This window comes from Triticum aestivum, chromosome 3D, assembly GCF_018294505.1.
Source record: "Triticum aestivum cultivar Chinese Spring chromosome 3D, IWGSC CS RefSeq v2.1, whole genome shotgun sequence".
In the NCBI taxonomy this organism is placed as follows: domain Eukaryota; kingdom Viridiplantae; phylum Streptophyta; class Magnoliopsida; order Poales; family Poaceae; genus Triticum; species Triticum aestivum.
The window spans coordinates 402,200,690-402,217,315 of NC_057802.1; the positions used below are offsets into that span (position 1 = coordinate 402,200,690).

The 16,626-nt window shown below is 43.9% G+C and overlaps 2 protein-coding genes and 1 long non-coding RNA gene across 3 annotated transcripts; 2 read left to right on the forward strand and 1 right to left on the reverse strand.

The window, feature by feature from the left end:
* Positions 1-1,904: 1,904 nt before the first annotated feature.
* LOC123079183 (FBD-associated F-box protein At4g10400) lies at positions 1,905-4,391 on the forward strand. Its single transcript, XM_044501891.1, has 3 exons — positions 1,905-2,860; positions 3,569-3,727; positions 3,806-4,391. Exons 1-3 carry the CDS (start codon positions 1,967-1,969, stop codon positions 4,109-4,111), a joined length of 1,359 nt encoding a protein of 452 aa, XP_044357826.1. The 5' UTR covers positions 1,905-1,966; the 3' UTR covers positions 4,112-4,391.
* Positions 4,370-9,612, reverse strand: LOC123079184 (3-hydroxyisobutyryl-CoA hydrolase-like protein 5). The gene is made up of 15 exons (XM_044501892.1): positions 9,412-9,612; positions 9,233-9,316; positions 9,030-9,098; positions 7,529-7,592; positions 7,343-7,416; positions 7,171-7,254; positions 6,662-6,746; positions 6,384-6,469; positions 6,094-6,215; positions 5,872-5,932; positions 5,357-5,455; positions 4,991-5,092; positions 4,869-4,910; positions 4,669-4,775; positions 4,370-4,578 (listed from the first exon to the last, which is right to left on the reverse strand). The coding sequence occupies exons 1-15, from the start codon at positions 9,439-9,441 to the stop codon at positions 4,530-4,532; spliced, it is 1,158 nt and encodes a 385-aa protein (XP_044357827.1). The 5' UTR covers positions 9,442-9,612; the 3' UTR covers positions 4,370-4,529.
* A 2,293-nt stretch (positions 9,613-11,905) lies between these two features.
* On the forward strand, positions 11,906-14,280 carry LOC123074754 (uncharacterized). The gene is made up of 4 exons (XR_006436045.1): positions 11,906-12,093; positions 13,140-13,324; positions 13,403-13,500; positions 14,091-14,280. It is a non-coding gene; the product is annotated as an uncharacterized lncRNA (long non-coding RNA).
* Positions 14,281-16,626: the final 2,346 nt, after the last annotated feature.

The window sequence follows — 16,626 nt, forward strand, 5'->3', positions numbered from 1 at the left end:
TGTCAAAATTGTTCTTGTATTTGTGGATCAGTTTAACATGGATAAATCCAAATGAAACTGGGGGCTAATGTCGGGGATATACCCCGCGATATGACCTGGCCGGAGATATGACCCGGCTGGGACTTGGTGTTTCATTGGTGATCCGGCAGATGTTAAGTCAGATTATAAGCCGGCAGATGTTAAGTCAGATGTTAAGTCGGCAGATGTTGAGTCAGATGTCAAGTCAGACAGTAAGCCGGCGGACAGATTATAAGCCATATTATAAGCCGGCAGATGTTAAGTCAAATGTTAAGTCAGATGATAAGCCAGATGGTAAGCCGGCAGACAGTTATAACCCGGCAGACAAAGTCGCCTGGGGTTAATAAGCCCGAAGACGTTAAGAAGCCCAAGACGTTAAGAAGCCCATGGAGAGAAGCCCGTGATACGAAGTCAGAATAGTTGAAGTCTTAATCCGAGTTGGACTCTACATGTAACCCGCCCCTTCAACTTATATAAGGAGGGGCGGGGCACCCCAAGAGGGGGACAAGTAAGAAAATAATCGTTAAGGCTAGACATAACTAGGAGAGCCGGAGATACGGCGACTCCCTCGTGATGATAATGAGACCTGATAGCCACAAACAGCATGTAGGGTTGTTACCAGATGATATTTCCCGGGGCCCAAAGCTGTCTAAACCCTTGTCTTGTGTTGCGTCTCTCAATTTCGCTCAACCCCTCTCAAGCTACCACATAGATGCGTTGGCCTCACGACTAAGTCCTCACACTAGGACATCTGCCGTGACAATTCCACGACAGAGCCGCTGGCACCTCCTGTTCTTCATTGGTAGGCCTGATCTGGAATCCGTTCGGGGCTTCGGAGGGGGCAAATCATCCTAGTCATCATCAATAACCCCTCTTCATCAACAACCTCATGATGCTCACTCGGAAATAGTCTGTTAATAAGACCCGATCAACCTTATTAATGGATTCTTTTTTAGGTCGATGAATTCCGTGAACACAACCTTCTCTAACTTTATTTCACTCCCTGTTATTTTTAGTTTAATAAAGTAGAATATCAAGTTTATCCTGCTTTATGAATTATCTATTCAAAAAAAGACCTAGAACTAAAAGTGCTCAGAATGTCATAAAATTTTAACATGAATTTTTATAGAATAGAATAAAAAATTGGCACTGGGCACACCCCAGGGGGGTGCCGCTGATGTCCACAAGGGCAGCAGGGCGCGTCTAAGTGCATTGTGGGGCCCACATGACCCCACTCACTTATCTCCCATGCCCATCTTCTTCCTCCACCTCTAGGAAAATTTATCTCCAGTTCGTAGCTCGCGGTCTTGCTCCTAGATACGAATTTTCGATCTCTTTGCTCGGAGCTTCATTTTCAAAACTTTTCGGAGAAATTGCTCCTTGGTATGTGACTCATCCATTGGTCCAATTCGTTTTTGTTCAGCGGTTTATACATACCTTGCAAAAATGTCGTATATTATGGGACGGAGGGAGTACTACTTAGTTCAACCAAATGAACTAAATTTTAAAATGGAGGGTACCTTTAGGTTCTATATTTGCATCCCCAGCATTCAATCATAATTTTATTTTTTTGAGGATGAATATCCTTCAATCATGATTTTTTTTTTTGTGAGACGATGAATTTTCTTTTGTGACAGGTCAATCTTTTTATTTTTTGAGAAAAACCTGTAGCCTTCAAATCATGATGGAACTTGGAAGGAGATGGTGAGGCGAGTCGAGCCCAGCCCGACATTTCTTTTTTTTTTAGAACAGCCCAGCCCAACTTGACTCAAGTCATGGGCTCAAATACGCCGTACTTGCATCGAACCGACGGAATTCACAAGAGAAACTTGCGAGGCACACGATTGAGCCCGAGGCCCGAGCTCTCCAAAAGCCAGCCACCGTCCCAACCCGACCCGGATCCATCCACAACTCTCCTCCCCTCCCCTCCGATCCAACCCGCACCGAGATGGCCCGCCCGCCCGCCGCCGCCGCGGACCTCAAGCGCAAGCGGAAGCGCCGCCGCCGCCCCAAGGCCGGCAAGGGCGCGGCCGCCGACTTGCCCGACTTCTTCTCCAACCTCCCCGACGACGTCGTGCTCGCCATCGCCAACCGCCTCCCGACCCGCCTCGCCGTCACGCTCTCCGTCCTCGCCCGCCGCTTCCGCCACCTCCCCACCCTCTACTCCCACCTCGACTCCGTCAGGTTCTCCGGGCCCGCGTCCCCGGTCCCGCTGCCCGCCAGCCAGCCCAAGCTCCTCCGCCGCCTCGACATCGCCCCGCCCAAACGTATCAAGCCCTCCGCCCTCCGCCACGTCATCAACGCCGCCGCCAACCACGGCCTCTCCGAGCTCGCCGTGCGCCTGCACCGCCGCGTCTGCCTGCCCAAGAACGTCTTCGCCATCCGCTCCCTCGCCGTGCTATCCCTCAACACCTGCAGCGTGCCGCCCCTCTCCGCCGTCGCCTGCGCCCGCCTCCGGACGCTCAAGCTCCACCGCGTCTTCATCAAACAGGTGGTCCTCACCGCCATCCTCTCCGCGGCGACCGGGCTCCGGACGCTGGAGATGTTTCACTGCACGGGCTTGGACGCCGGATGCACGGTGGAGTCGTTGACCGTGAGGAGCTTCTTGTTTATGCCCAACGTGGAGCAACGGGAGGTCACGCTGAGAGCGCCGGGGCTGAGGACAATCACGCTTCACACTCGACCCAAGACGCAGAAGGTGCACCTGGAGCCTTCGCCGGATGTCAGCAAGGTATACCTGCACGTCGCCAAGTCCCAGGAAAAGGTTCTCTTCAGGATGCGGCCGTTCTTGGATGCTGCCACAGGGCTAGCTTCCCTCACGCTCAGAGGCTGTGCTGTGAAGGTGAGCTCTCTCGCATCCATCCTACTCTATCAGCTATTACTGCAGTGTTAATTTGTCTAGATCTGGAGTAGGCTGCTGTCCAATTGTTCACAATACTGGTCATGATACGTGGAAGAATATGCGTAGCTGATGAACGGAAGCCTCAACGAGGCTACGTGTTCCTTGGTTGCATTACAGTGTGTTTGCCTTGTCACAAGTCAATGATCCATGTAGTTCAAGCTACAAAAGTAAGTGATCAATTAATATAACCTTAGGAATGTCCTCCCTGGATTTGATCCATGAAAACTTGATTTTAGGAAGGACAGAGTAGTTCGACCGTGACTGTACTTTGAGTCACTTATTTTGGGACGGAGGGGGTAATACTTTGAAGTTACAGTGAAGTTACTTACTTGTAATACTTTGTATGGTGCATTGATTCTTATGTGTGTGGCAATGCATGCTGCTGACAAAGATGCGTCACTTATTCTTATAAATATGAGAAAGACAACTTAAGTATTTGTGTCATGTAGCAATTTGTAGATTCCAGGAAACAAGTAGTTGTTTGAGTCAGAACATAACAAGTGGTTGAAGGCACACACTACTTAACACTTTTATTTCGACGTGGGTTTGGGTCTAACCTAAACAATTAAACATGCATAGCTTAATTTTATCCCATCTGGAGATTGAGTTTTTACCTCATTTGTATATTCGTATCTTATTCCTTTGCAGTTGTTAGCTGGTGAATATAAAGATATTGCGAAGTTGCCAATTACATTTGAAGGGTTGAGGATATTGTCAGTGAGCTTGGATTTCTCGCGGGAATCAGAAGCTGTTTTCCTGGTGAAGCTGCTTCAGAGCTGTCCTAGCCTACAGCAGTTGACCGTCTCGGTATGCATCTTATCATCTACGGGTTTCAGTTCATTGAGAGATGTATTATTATTATTAACACACCTTACTTCATGCTAGGCTGCTGAAAATAAGATGACAGAGGCATCCTTTAGTTTTGCTGATCACAAGAAGATGCTTGCAAAGGCTTCATGCCTAACTAATAGCCTGTTGAAGATCAAGTTTCTTGGGTTCAAGTCTGGAGAATATGAGAAGGACCTCCTCGTTTTCCTATTAAATCGAACCAATAAGCTGAAGAAGATTGGGGTGCAGTTTCCAGCAAGCGAAGAAACCGCTGTGAAGTGGGCTTTATCTGTGAGGCCAGCCCCAATCGAGAGAAGATCTACTATGTTCAACAAGGGCTACCTGCAGTTGGAGTATACCTGATAACTTACACGATAGGCATACACCACATGTTTTCAGTTTCGCTGCACATACTTCCTTTTGGTAGAACTTTTGTCCTTGACTTGTGGACATGACACGGGCGTGATGGTTACAATCTCGAGTGGTTGGGTTCAACCCTTCTTTACATAGCTAAGTGAAGTTAGAACAGAGTTTGAGACAGACATATGAAAAGAGCAGAGAATATCTGGGTTGTGTAATAGGTTGCACAAGAACAGGAGATGAGTTTTACTTGTGTTGTCGTAATGAAACCTCAGTTGCTTTATTGCTTCCTTTATAGTACAGTAGTTCTCAACAGTTGGCATAATGTTACACACAGGTAGTGCATTTGCACTCAAACATGCATGTCATACAGCAACACCAGTACAAAGGGCTGCTGCTCCAGAGCCTGGCTATGTGGTGATTACTGTGAAGATTTCGCATAGACCGTGTGCTCGTGTTTGCCGCTCCACCTGCACGTTGGTGACATTGGAAGAGTATAAACTGTCTATGCTAGGTGTCTGAAATTCAAACAGCGAAAAAGTATTGGTGGACTCAGTCACCTGTTGGAATCATCAGATGGGACTTGGAGCTCGTGTCCCGAGGTGAATGGTTCGAAAACACGGTCAATGTCTTCATTCTTCACCTCTTCAACGGTTGCAGGACTCCACTGTTGAGATTGTATGTAAACCCATTTAGGCCCCAGTTGAAGAACAGATGTGCGAGAAAATTTTGTATTGAGAGAGGGGAGGGAGAGGGAGACCTTAGGTGCATTGTCTTTGTCGATGCTCAGAGCTCTAATACCCTATCATGAAACAAAATTGAAAATAGGCTAAGATTCAACCAAAAGACTCGTTTGGTTCATTCATTGTACGATTGCAATACCTCATACACATCACCAGTAATGACAGATCGGAGGATGTTCATTGTTAGTCCGAATTCCTTCTTCAAACACTCCTGCAGACTCTGCTTCCGACCTTCTCTAACCTGAAAAGTAGAAAATAAATCGTCAAAAACAGTAGACTTACTGGCTTAGCTTATGCAAGCAAAAGAACCCCCAGCCTACACCGCACTCCATAAAAAGATTTCAAAGTATACAGTGTTTTGCACTAGCAAAGCCATATCTAACAAAAGAATGACTAGTGTGGCTATTAATGGCAAGTGTAGGCACATTTTTAAACAAGAACAAAATATGAAGCCTACACAACAACAAAATTGTCCACGGATAATGGATGACGCGAGAGTTCCTACCGATCGCAGTGTGATCTTCAATCCAGTAGGAGATGATCTTCTCATACTCTTCAGGACTGGAGCTATCCATTGATTTCCGTCCACACTCACTTCTGAATCCTACATCCACAAGCAAAACAGTAATTTATCATTCTATAAAAGAGAGGAAAATCGTTCGTCTCATTATACGGCACGGCAGTTGTGCTGTTCATAGAAGGAATGAAGACTAGTAAGTGTATGAGTGTATCATTTCTGCCTTCCTCCTATGTAAATGAACCATAGAACCAGCATGATAAACCAATTACAACATTCTCCTAAACTGAATGGCCGAGGGCGATATAATTTTAGGTGCTAAAGTGAATACATCAAAAAAATTGAATTTTTTTCATTATCACATGAAGATGTGAAGCAACTGAGTGTAGAACGAGCAAACGCGGACTGGTAGTTACTGAACAACAGATCAAGAAAATTGACAGATAAAATTAATAAGAAAGAAGCAACAGTGTGAAGATTCATCATAAGTGCTGAAGCCTTACAAGTGCTTTCAAGATCTCCTCAACAGTCTCGGCTGAGAAACATTTGTCGATAGTTGAAAGCCTATCAAAAATCGACATCCAGTGTCAGTTTGCTTCCATAAATAAATAGAATAATTACTAGTACATTACTCAAAGAAACCCTTTTTTTCTTCAAATAAGTAAACACGGAATCCTTACAACAAATAATGGAATTATGATATTTATCAAGAAATAATCCTTAACTTGTTTAAAATACTCTCTTGATCAAGTTGAACATCCGTAGAGAATTCCTCAATGACAGCTCGGACTGCAGACTCGTCGCCTGTGTTTAAATTCAGTAATTGTTTTTCAAGATCTTCCAATTTCTGCCATACATATTATAAACTAGTCAAACTACAAGCAAACCAATATCAGCAAGTATTTTGTTAATCAAGCTACAGATTGAGAATATCAGATTTTTGTGCTTGGAACCAAGCAAAAAATACTGTAAACAAAACAATACATCAAGAAACGCAAACTGCTGGAAGACTTACTTCAGAATGAACAAAATGAGTAGCAAGACCGGCAGCAATCATTTCTTTTGCATTCAGTCTAGCACCAGTCAAAGCCAGATACTCACCTAAAAGTTAAGAAAGAGTGAAAATAAGGAGATTGAAACTGAAATTCCTATTTATAGTTAATTGGCCATGACCAATTTTCTCATGCCAAACTCATTCATACTGTTTGTCCCAAAAGGACAATATCCCTCTGAGTAAGCCATTTAAATTATTATCTGGGGATGTGAGAATGGGAAATTAAACCCAATGCCTACCTAAATATCCAGGGAGCCGAGAATGGATATAAGAAAAGCTACAATCTGTGTGTAGTCCAACACTTGCCTCAGGGGTGGCAAAAACCTACACAAACAGAAATGATCCTTATGAGAAACTCCAAACAGATATATAACTACACTGGAGTATATATTACTCCCTCCATTCCGACTTATAAGATGTTCTAACTTCTTTCTGAATTGGATGTATATACAGACGTATTTTAGTGTGTTTGTTCATTCACTTCAGTCTGTATGTAACCTATATTGAAATGTCCAAAACATCTTATAATTCAGAATGGAGGTAATATTCAAGTTTGATTGGATCTCGTTTAAAAAATTATGCAAGTATTATTTATTTACAGGAACAAAGTATCAATAGAAAGGCATTGAATATTACTTTGATGTATGATCACTAGATTATTAAGGTGATGCATGTACAAATTTTTTTGAGAAATCTACGAACGAATTTATCACTAAAAGCCATAAGTGTGGCATAAATTGATTCGTACTGTTTTCTCTGTGACAACTGCAAATTTCAGTGGAGCAACCATGGCTGCACCTCCACCCATGACAAGTCCATTAACCAGGGCCACCTGTATGAATGCACAAGCGTATATTTTCAGAATATAACATCTCCAGTAAAATAGGGAATTTTCCTCAAATATGTCACAAGGGCATCACCGTGGTTTTCTTATATGTATGAATGTGATAGCAGAGCCAGTACATCCTGTACACAACCTCGAGGCAGGAATCATCTGCAAAGCAGTCATATCAATATCTCCAAACAGCCTTGCTTTGTTACATGCAAATATAAATCACTGATGATGCAAATCAGGCAATACAGCACGGGGACTCTGAGAATCCCACCTGATGATCTCCCTTCGTAGAACATCTTTAGGTCCCCACCAGCAGAAAATGCGCGTCCTGCTCCCTGTTGACCAACAAACCTCACATTCATATCACTTGTGACAACTGACAATTGCTGAATATCACAACAGTTTCAAAAGAAAGAAAAAACTTCTGTCGCAGGACACGAGTTTTAGCACCATGTAATGCTATTGCTGAACATGACATTTGGAGTAATTGACAAAAAACTACCACATTTCACATATCCGTCCCACAGAACTACCACATTTTGAAAACTGACCAAAAACTCCAGATTAGTGCTAATTTCGTGACAAAAAACTACCAGGTCGAGTTGATGACCGTTTTTATGATTTTAAACCTGTTTATGACATGTGGGACCGGCAGCAAAGTCAACTCTGTTTATTTTGACCGTCAAGTTAACCGTTATGACAGGTGGTACCCACACGTCATCATCAACCTTCTTCTTCCTCCCCTCCTCTCTCTCTTTGGCATTTCAACAAACACCTCTTGTGCATGAGACGGAAACAGGGGAGCTCCGGCCGCCTGCTCGCTTTACACCACGTCGGACCCCAGCACGAGCGCCGGGTGAACTAGCTCCGGGTCGGCTCTGCCTCGCACTGCACGGCGGCAGCCTTCGCGGCGACATCGATGTCGGTGTCGCGAGCTACTGCTCGATGGTAGATGTGGGCCTGGCCGGTCGCCGGGCGCGGCCGTGTGTGGGCTGCAGGGGACGGTGCGGCACTGGGAGGAGGAGGCGGGGCGAGCCGTGAGCGCGGGTCTGGGAGGGTTCACGCGGCGGAGGCAGAGGCGGGAGCCGAGCAGCGGCGGGGCTGCGGCGAGGCACGCAGGCCGGCGGGCAGCGCGAGCGGACGGCACGGGCGGTCTGCGGCGGCGGGGCCGGCAAGCTGCAGCGGCAGCAAGCCAGCAGGGGGCGCGGGCAGGAGCTGCGCGGCAGCAGGCAGGGGAGGCCAGGGGCTCGCCGGTGCCGGCAGCAGAGGCCAGCAGCGGGGACAACGGCGGTAGCGACAGGTAGCAACAACAGCAAATAGAGCAGCGGCGGCGGCGCCTAAGAGCAGCGACGAGCTTCGGCAACAATGGCGGTGGTGGCGAGCGCCGTTAGCCGTTAGCGCGGCAGCCATCCCGACAGGTGGGCCAGCTCTGTCAGAAAGGGGTTTAAAACAGTTAAATCGGTCTTCAACTCAACCTGGTAGTTTTTTGTCACGAAATTAGCACTAATCTGGAGTTTTTGGTCAGTTTTCAAAATGTGGTAGTTCTGTGGGACGGATACGTGAAATGTGGTAGTTTTTGTCAATTACTCCGACATTTGGCATTTCCTTTGGATTAGCGAATATATATACTGTACACTGGGTAAAGTTCAATCAGTTTCTTTGTTGCGTTGATTCCCTGAAACTTCTCCAGCTATGGAAAAACACGATACTCTTCAACACCAGCCCTGGTTACCATCCTAAATGTGCTGCGGCATGTGCCAATGAATACGCACCTTGAAGATGACAAGCTTGGCATCGTCATCTTGCTCCCATTTCTCCAAGAGCTGCGCTAGGAGATAGACCTAGAAGCAAAGACAAATAAGCAGTGGCGACTCCAATTATCAGCATTCCACAGGACCTCCACTGCAAAAAAAAAAAAAAAAAAAAAAAACACTTCTAATCGAACATCTCCCGAGCCAAGAGCAAGAGGGCGCACCACTCTGTCGTTGATGCCGTTGAGCTGGCGCGGGCGGTTGAGGGTGACCACCCTCGCGCCGTTGATCTCCTGCCCGAGCACGACCTGCGCGGAGAGTCGGATTCCCGCGTTCGGTGAGCCGATGATACCGCGACGAGACGAAGAAGAGAAGCAAAGAATCAATCGTGCTGGATCCTTACCTCGTTGGGATTGGGTTGTTCTTGAGCCATGGCGAATCGGGAGCTGGAGGTTTCTTTGACGCGTACCAGCTCGCGAGGTGAGGCGGGTGCTCAATTGGGGTTGGTGAAGGAACCATTGGTGTGGGAGGGGGAGAAGAAGGGTAGGGGAGTGGGTTTTTTTTTTTGAAGGAGGGGAGTGGGTTGGTAAGCCGGGAGTGAGGTTGGGGTTGGTGCGACCTGCGACGTGTCGGAGTGGGGACCGGGGCTTGACTATTGTTGAGCTGGGTAGTTGAACCGAAGATATGTCCACGGAGACGGGTTACCAAGGAGTGAATATGAAAGTATTTTCTCACGGACTTGTTTCCTCAACACCAAGTTGTTGATGTAAAACGAGAGAGACGAAAGACAGAAAAGTAAAAGTGAATCCTTCTTCTCTTATTCATGATGGGATTATAATATAAACCCTCAAGAAGTCATAGGTAGGATGAAGCCAGCCACATCGCCTCTAATTCACCATGAACAGTGCTTCTGCCATCGCTTGTAAATTCCGTTCCCCGCCGAGGGCATTTTGGTCTTTTCACGTGAAGGGGTATAAATTGAGCAAGCGGTCAAAACCTAGCCCCCAATCCCCTTCCGCCCCGAGCCCCGCGCCCCACGCCCGCTCCATCTCCGCCCGTGCACTTCGCCGCCGCCATGCCCCTGCTCCTCCCCTTGGTTTCCTCCTCTTCTAGCTGTCTCTCCTCCAGCCGCATCGTCGACCATCTCCCTAACTCTTTATCCCATCCCTGCAAGGCAGTGCCTCCCCACGTTCTCGATCCGGCGTTGCCGTGCACGATGGTTTCGCCTCCCCATGTTCTTGATCTGGTGTTGCTGTGGGTAGGTCACACTATGGTAGAGCAGGGGCGGTGTGATTTCCGTGATGGGTATGGAGGACGAGGACCAGGGGGAGGGTGAACAGGACGGACATGGGGAAGGTGTTGCGAGGCCGGAGATCCAGCGGCGCTCGAGTCGCAGTGGTGGGCCGACCATCACTCCCGACCGCTGGTTGTTGTTCCTCATCCCCAATCTAGGCTGTATATGTTTGGCCCTGCCATCTTCTTCCTCCCAAGTTTTTGCCTCTTGATTTCTTTGGTTCCTGATTTTGATTTCTCGATTTACAATTTTCCTGAACATGATATGTGCAGATCTTATGAAGAAGAGAAGAGGGAGGATCTTGAGGAAGAGTCCAGAACAAGGTGAAACTTCTCTCGTGGACCCTGTTTTTGGCACAATACATTGGGAGCAGGTATGTTTTGTCCAGACTCGCTCTTCTTTTTCCATGTCGTGTTCAACCTGTTCGATATTGGCACCCCTGGAAAATATTCCCAACTTGCCTTGTATGGTTAATTCGTTATGGATCTCCAGTGCAGATTTGTTGCTTCTGGAATGGATAATGGTTAGTATGACGTGATAGTTTGTTGCCCTTGGAATGATCTGCTTTTATATGCTATTAGCATGAGTGATACTTTTAAATTTTGTTCAATTGTGTCCTTCGATTCAACACATGCTAATGTGAAGTTGTAACTTTTCAGAAGAACAAAAGCAGAACGAAGCTATGGTTTTACTTGCAGCTTGGTTTTCACATTCTTCCCAGGTTAATCTTCACTATTTTCTTTAGCTCAACTTTATGTTGCCTTTGCTTTGTACACACCTCATTAAAACCGAATCAAGAGGCATTATATTTGTGTAGATGGTGCCCGCCATCCCAGTATGCCTCCTCATTCTGATGCTTTCGACCCGCCCGCAGGTATTGTAACTTCTTCCTGCTTGTTCTTTAATTTTTCCGCTCAACCCGCACGTTTGTTTATGCTCCTTGGGTGTGCAATGTGCTCAATCTACCCTTTTAGCTATTTTGGTTGATGGTCGATACATATGCAAAAGGAGAGGTGGTAGATACAGATGTGAAAGGAGAGGTGTTGACTTTTAACAGGCTTTCTAACATAAATAACTCCATATGAAGATGAATTGTAAGGATGCAACGATAATTATGTCTGGTGACATGCTGACATAGCCGTTACCTCCTGACGTGCTTCACCGGGTTGGTCCATCTTGTCAGAATGTGTTTGGATTACAGAGTGGCTTCACCGGCTTTAGATCCATGGTCTCAATAGTTTTGTTGTTCCTGGATTATATCTTATTGCTAGCTGCATTGCTTTTGGTCTTCGGTGGGCCTTCATTATTTATGGGGTATAATTTGGTGCTGGTCTTTGGGTAGTTTTGGTGTGTCAAATAAGACGTTGATGGCTAGCTATGCTTTGCTTACAGTTCAGAACTTTAGATGCCTATGAGTTGTGATACCTTCTGTTTTGGTTGTAATGCCTGACCATAGAGAGAGGAACAGCGGACATTGAGGATTGCGGTGGCTGATTTTTTAATTTGTGTTTGCCTCAATGATTCTCATTTATCTTAACTTCCATTTACTCAAGACAATTACAACATTGGTAGAGAAACTTCTATTTTGTTCTGTTCTTTGCTATATGATACATCCCAACAGAACTGAAGCAACTAATTTATTCATGAAAATGGTTGGTTTAAAGCTCGAAAGCTCATACCGAGATGGCTTTTTTCACAGCTTCATGACGAAGTAAAATAAAAGCTTATGACCGAAGAAACATGCTTGGATAGGCGTCCTTGTCGACCTCGCAGTCTCCAACCCATCCTTAGGTATTGCAGCTCCTTCCAATCCAGTTTACTCCCTTTTGACAATTTCCTTACTTGAGCCTTGGAGATATGCACTGAATCGGCTAATGTTTGCTCTAGGAATTTCCTTTTGTAGAGAGGATGTCTTGCCGAATGTAGTTTTTAGTTCTTGATCTTTTTTATACAAGATATCTAAATACTGTAATGACTCTTGCTGGGAAGCAGGTTGTCATATAAGGGGAAAACTTTAGAAGTTACGCGACGTAATTTAAATCATGTGCAACTTGTTTGCTTCCTTGTTGTTTTATTGCATTCGAGATCTTTACCATTTTCACTGTCGGAAATGCAGAGCAGATCTTTAGTATCTTGAATTATCAGTTAAATTTGTTAGTTGTGAGATGCATATGATTCTGGCTTCATTCACAACCATTCATGTGGTTTATTCGGTTTGGTTGGTCGTTGTTAGTACTTTCATGCCATCTGATTATGTGGTAGAGTGCTTCCGAACTGTGTGTGGGGCCGGGTGTTGTCGGTCAGACCTGAGCACCCTCGCCGGCGACTTGCTATCTAACCCATCCACAGGTTTTCCTCTCTTTGATTTTCCTGTCCAAGTCCATGATTTGGTTTATCTTGGTTGACGTGCTTTTTTATGTTACATTGGTGGTCGATGCAATGAGAGGTGCAAATGCAAGGCAAGACGACATTATATAATTTGTCCTGTGAGTTAGAATATCCATGTGCTATTTATTGTGGTGCGGCATCAAGCATGTTGATTGAATCTGAAGCATGAGTAAACTGTAGTAAGCTGTGTGTACAGATTCCTGATTATTCTGTATGATCCTCTATTTTTTCCTTTATGATCCTCTTTATTGTGGTGCGACACCAAGCTTGGATTATTTACTTGCTTCCACTGTGATTTCTGGGGAGGGCACTTTATTGATTTCTCAAACCTTGGATCTAGACATGTAAATAGTTAAATGATATATTTTGCTTTTCGATTAAATATGATACTAACTAAACCTGTCTATCTTATACAAGCTGCAATCTATTCTGAAAATTCTGTTTATAAGGTACCATCAGCTATGACCCTAATGGACCCCGAATAAAAAGGAGAAAACATTTGACACTTATCGTGGCCAACCATGAAACCGTGTTTCAGAAACTGCATCATAGCACATATTTCAACCACCGTTTCCTGGTTTGTAATATGTACTAGCCTTCTGAAAAAGACTGAGGCTGCACTTGTTCCTGTTAGGTACTTGTAGCAAATATTTACTAACTTTTGTTCTTTCGATCAGATAATAAAAGTTTCATGTCTCTTAATAAATTTTAGGTTGTCATGTTACAAAAAGGCCTATCTACAAATAGGTGGACAAGATAAAACATTAAAAATAGACTAGAGCATTTTCCATCTCCATTGATAAGAAATAGGTGAAAAGAAATTAAACTTACTCTTTTCCTTCCTTGCGTAAACGTCTTGTGCTGCTATGTAGAAGAGGTATAATCTTTTTATATGGTGAATCATGAAGAAACTTATAGCACAGTGCTATCATCTATGGTATTGGTGAATAGTAGCCATAGTGGTTTAGGATCTTTTTCATGTGTTGGCTAATTGGTTATTGATTGTAATTGCCAGTTTCTCTTCACATATGAACCATGCATACTTGATGGTGGGTGATCCAAAAATGATCTCAACCAATAAAACTTTTAGCGAGTATGTAAGAACTGGAGTTCTGGATATGGATAGCAGACTACTTTTGATGGTACTCAGTTTCTTGAATCCTGTACATTTCACAAAAACAATATGTTGCTTTCAATGTTTTGGATTTTACCATGTGAGTGCCTCTGGAGAGATTTTTTAATTGCTTTCTTATGCTTCCACCTATTTTCTTCCAGAATGATGATGTGCTTTCTGCTAAAATTGTACACTATGGTGTTGATAAGCATGAATTATTTGCTGTCCTCACATACAGTCGTAAGCCTTATTAACTTGATCATAGTGTTCTCTTTTTATTTGTTAGCGGCATGATTGAAGGGCGAGACTACCAGCTGGTGAAGGAGAGGATATGTATTCGGCGTGTCCTGAAGAGGTAGTCCACGAACCGGCAATGGAGGAAATAAGGTAGAGACGGCAATAGCAGCAAGTACGTCAAGCGCCAGGGATGTGGATATGGTGTGGCATAAAAAGGTAGTCCACAAACCTCTGCTAGGTGCTCCTCTCTCACCTCTTGCGTCCTTTGGGGATATTCCTTCATTATTTGGTTACCTGTCAATGCTCGGTCTTGTTTCCCACCTTGTGCTTTGACTTCTTGCATTTTTTTCGTCTAAGTTATTAGGCTACTGCTGCCTGGTTTGCCCATGATGAACCACTAATTATGATGCACTGATGGCTGGTCTACCTTTTTTATGCTTTTTTTAGTGACAGCATTCAGACTTAATGTTTATTACTTCATTTCAGAGTTTTAAATTAAGACATCGCGGTCAATTTATATGGTCTTCTGAAGTTTCCCTTCCCTTTGTCATATTGGTTTGATCAAATTAATGGGAAGCCGGCATTACTTTGATGTACTGGCTTATAGTCTTATTAAGTACTCCCTCTTCAAACTAATACAAGACCTTTTAGATCACTGCTTACCTTTTAGATCACTAAAATAGTGATCTAAAAGGTCTTACATCTTAGCGCACATTTAACTACTGTATTTGTTGTACTATTGTGGATGTACCGCAGAATAAAGCAGTCCTCCATTTTTCTTCTATGCAGGCTGATGTTCTTGCTCAGTATAAGCCAACAATGGAGAAACTGACCAAGCTATCTTTCATGATCAGTTACACAGCAAGCCTATATTTTTGCTGCTTCTACATGTTGCTGTGATGGTCATTCGGCTCATTTTCTTGAACCTGCACTACAACGAGAGATCTGGGCTGCTTCTTTGTAGCTTCCAAACTTGAAATGTTTGTTTGGAAGTTAGTTTAGTTTTTTGTTGTGGATTCACAGCTTCTCACATGTACCGTCCTCTTAAACCTTTCGATTTCCAAAGAAACTAAAAGAAGATATGGTGGTATGGTCTCAATAGTACAACTTAAAGCCTTCCATGCTTTATATTTTCTCTGAAATTTGCTCTTGAAGAATCATGTATCTATGTTAGATCCGGTGAGAAAAGGCGGCTTCCAAGCAGAGGATGCGGGAGTGTTGGCCACATTTGGTTTTCGACTTGAGTGTCTAAATATTCTCACAATACTTGGCTCCCTCTCGGCCTTTGCGCCATTGGCGCAATGAGTCATCTAGTATATATAGCCCCCGAAGGGATGCGACCGAAGGGACACGAGGCAACCGCCTCGATTAGGAAAAGAAGGGATTAATAGAATTAATTAAATCCTAACACTCTCCCTAATCCATGCTTGTTAGTGTAAGTATCATCATCTTGAAAAAGCTCCTTTAAAAATTCTGCGGGAAAAATATGAGGAGATAGGTGTTTGATATGTTGCTAAAACTCCTTCAAACCCAATGGGAAAATAAGGAGAAAATGATACAACATATAATGGTTATTGTCTCTTTTAACTCAATACGAGAAAACTCATAGAGTTTAGACGACAATAAGTATGTCACATATACTTTCTTAAAAAGACCACGGTGGGGAAAACAGAAAATATGACATATGGTCTTGTGTTGATATTACCTCATTAAAAACCTTTATGAGAACCTATAAAGTAAACTCATGAAGGGAAAAAGAGTATAATATGATGCTTTTAACAGGAACAATTCAGGAAGATACTCCCCCTGATTCTTGCATATTCCGAAGTCGTCATATACCAATTCCATGAACACATTTCTGGAGCGTAGAAGTTGGTAGAGACCTGGTGAACAAATCAGTCGCATGATTTGACTTGCAATATATGCAATATAGTGATATTGCTTATTATGTAATCTGTTTGCATCCGGGCAACACAAGAAAGATTATCGTTGAGATAATGGTTGGTGGATGTAGCCATGAGGTCTGTTTCGAAGACTCTTCATGAGAGGGCTACCACACCTAGTAGGAATACTAAGTTTGTCTACGATCTGACATAGTGGGGATCTGATCAATGTATCCAATGATATCAGTGTTCACATTTCCGTGAAACTGGAAAAAAACCAGAACAAGATGTTTGATGCCTTGGAGATATCGAAAGATATTCTTGAGTACCAACCAATTGTGTTTGATGGATCCAATGGCATTATGGAATGTTGAGTCCCAATATCTCATTTCCATCATCTCTTGGTCTAAATAGACCTTTCTCTATGTCTAGAGAATGAACTACCATGAGAGTTATGGATGGATAAGATTTGTCCACAATGAATTTCTCCAATATATTTTGGATATAGACAACATAGTATACCATAATGTATGAATGAAGGTGCTCAAGTTGTAGTAACGAGCGGTATTTTGGTTTACCCAAATCCTTCATTTTAAACTCCGCCATTTAGATGATTACATGTGTCATCATTGCAGACACACAAACATGGATAATCATCGTTGTAGGAGTAATCCTTGTGTATAAGGATCTCACTACGTCAGT

Bases quoted from the DNA above. Each gene is read 5' to 3' on its own strand.
- LOC123079183 (XM_044501891.1), top strand. From the start codon at position 1,967: ATGGCCCGCCCGCCCGCCGCCGCCGCGGACCTCAAGCGCAAGCGGAAG. The intron at 2,861-3,568 runs GTGAGCTCTCTC...ATTCCTTTGCAG, and splicing joins TCAGAGGCTGTGCTGTGAAG to TTGTTAGCTGGTGAATATAA. The intron at 3,728-3,805 runs GTATGCATCTTA...ACTTCATGCTAG, and splicing joins TACAGCAGTTGACCGTCTCG to GCTGCTGAAAATAAGATGAC.
- LOC123079184 (XM_044501892.1), bottom strand. From the start codon at position 9,441: ATGGCTCAAGAACAACCCAATCCCAACGAG. The intron at 5,933-6,093 runs GTTAAGGATTAT...GATTTTTGATAG, and splicing joins CAAGAGAGTATTTTAAACAA to GCTTTCAACTATCGACAAAT. The intron at 5,456-5,871 runs GTAAGGCTTCAG...TTGTGGATGTAG, and splicing joins AGGAGATCTTGAAAGCACTT to GATTCAGAAGTGAGTGTGGA.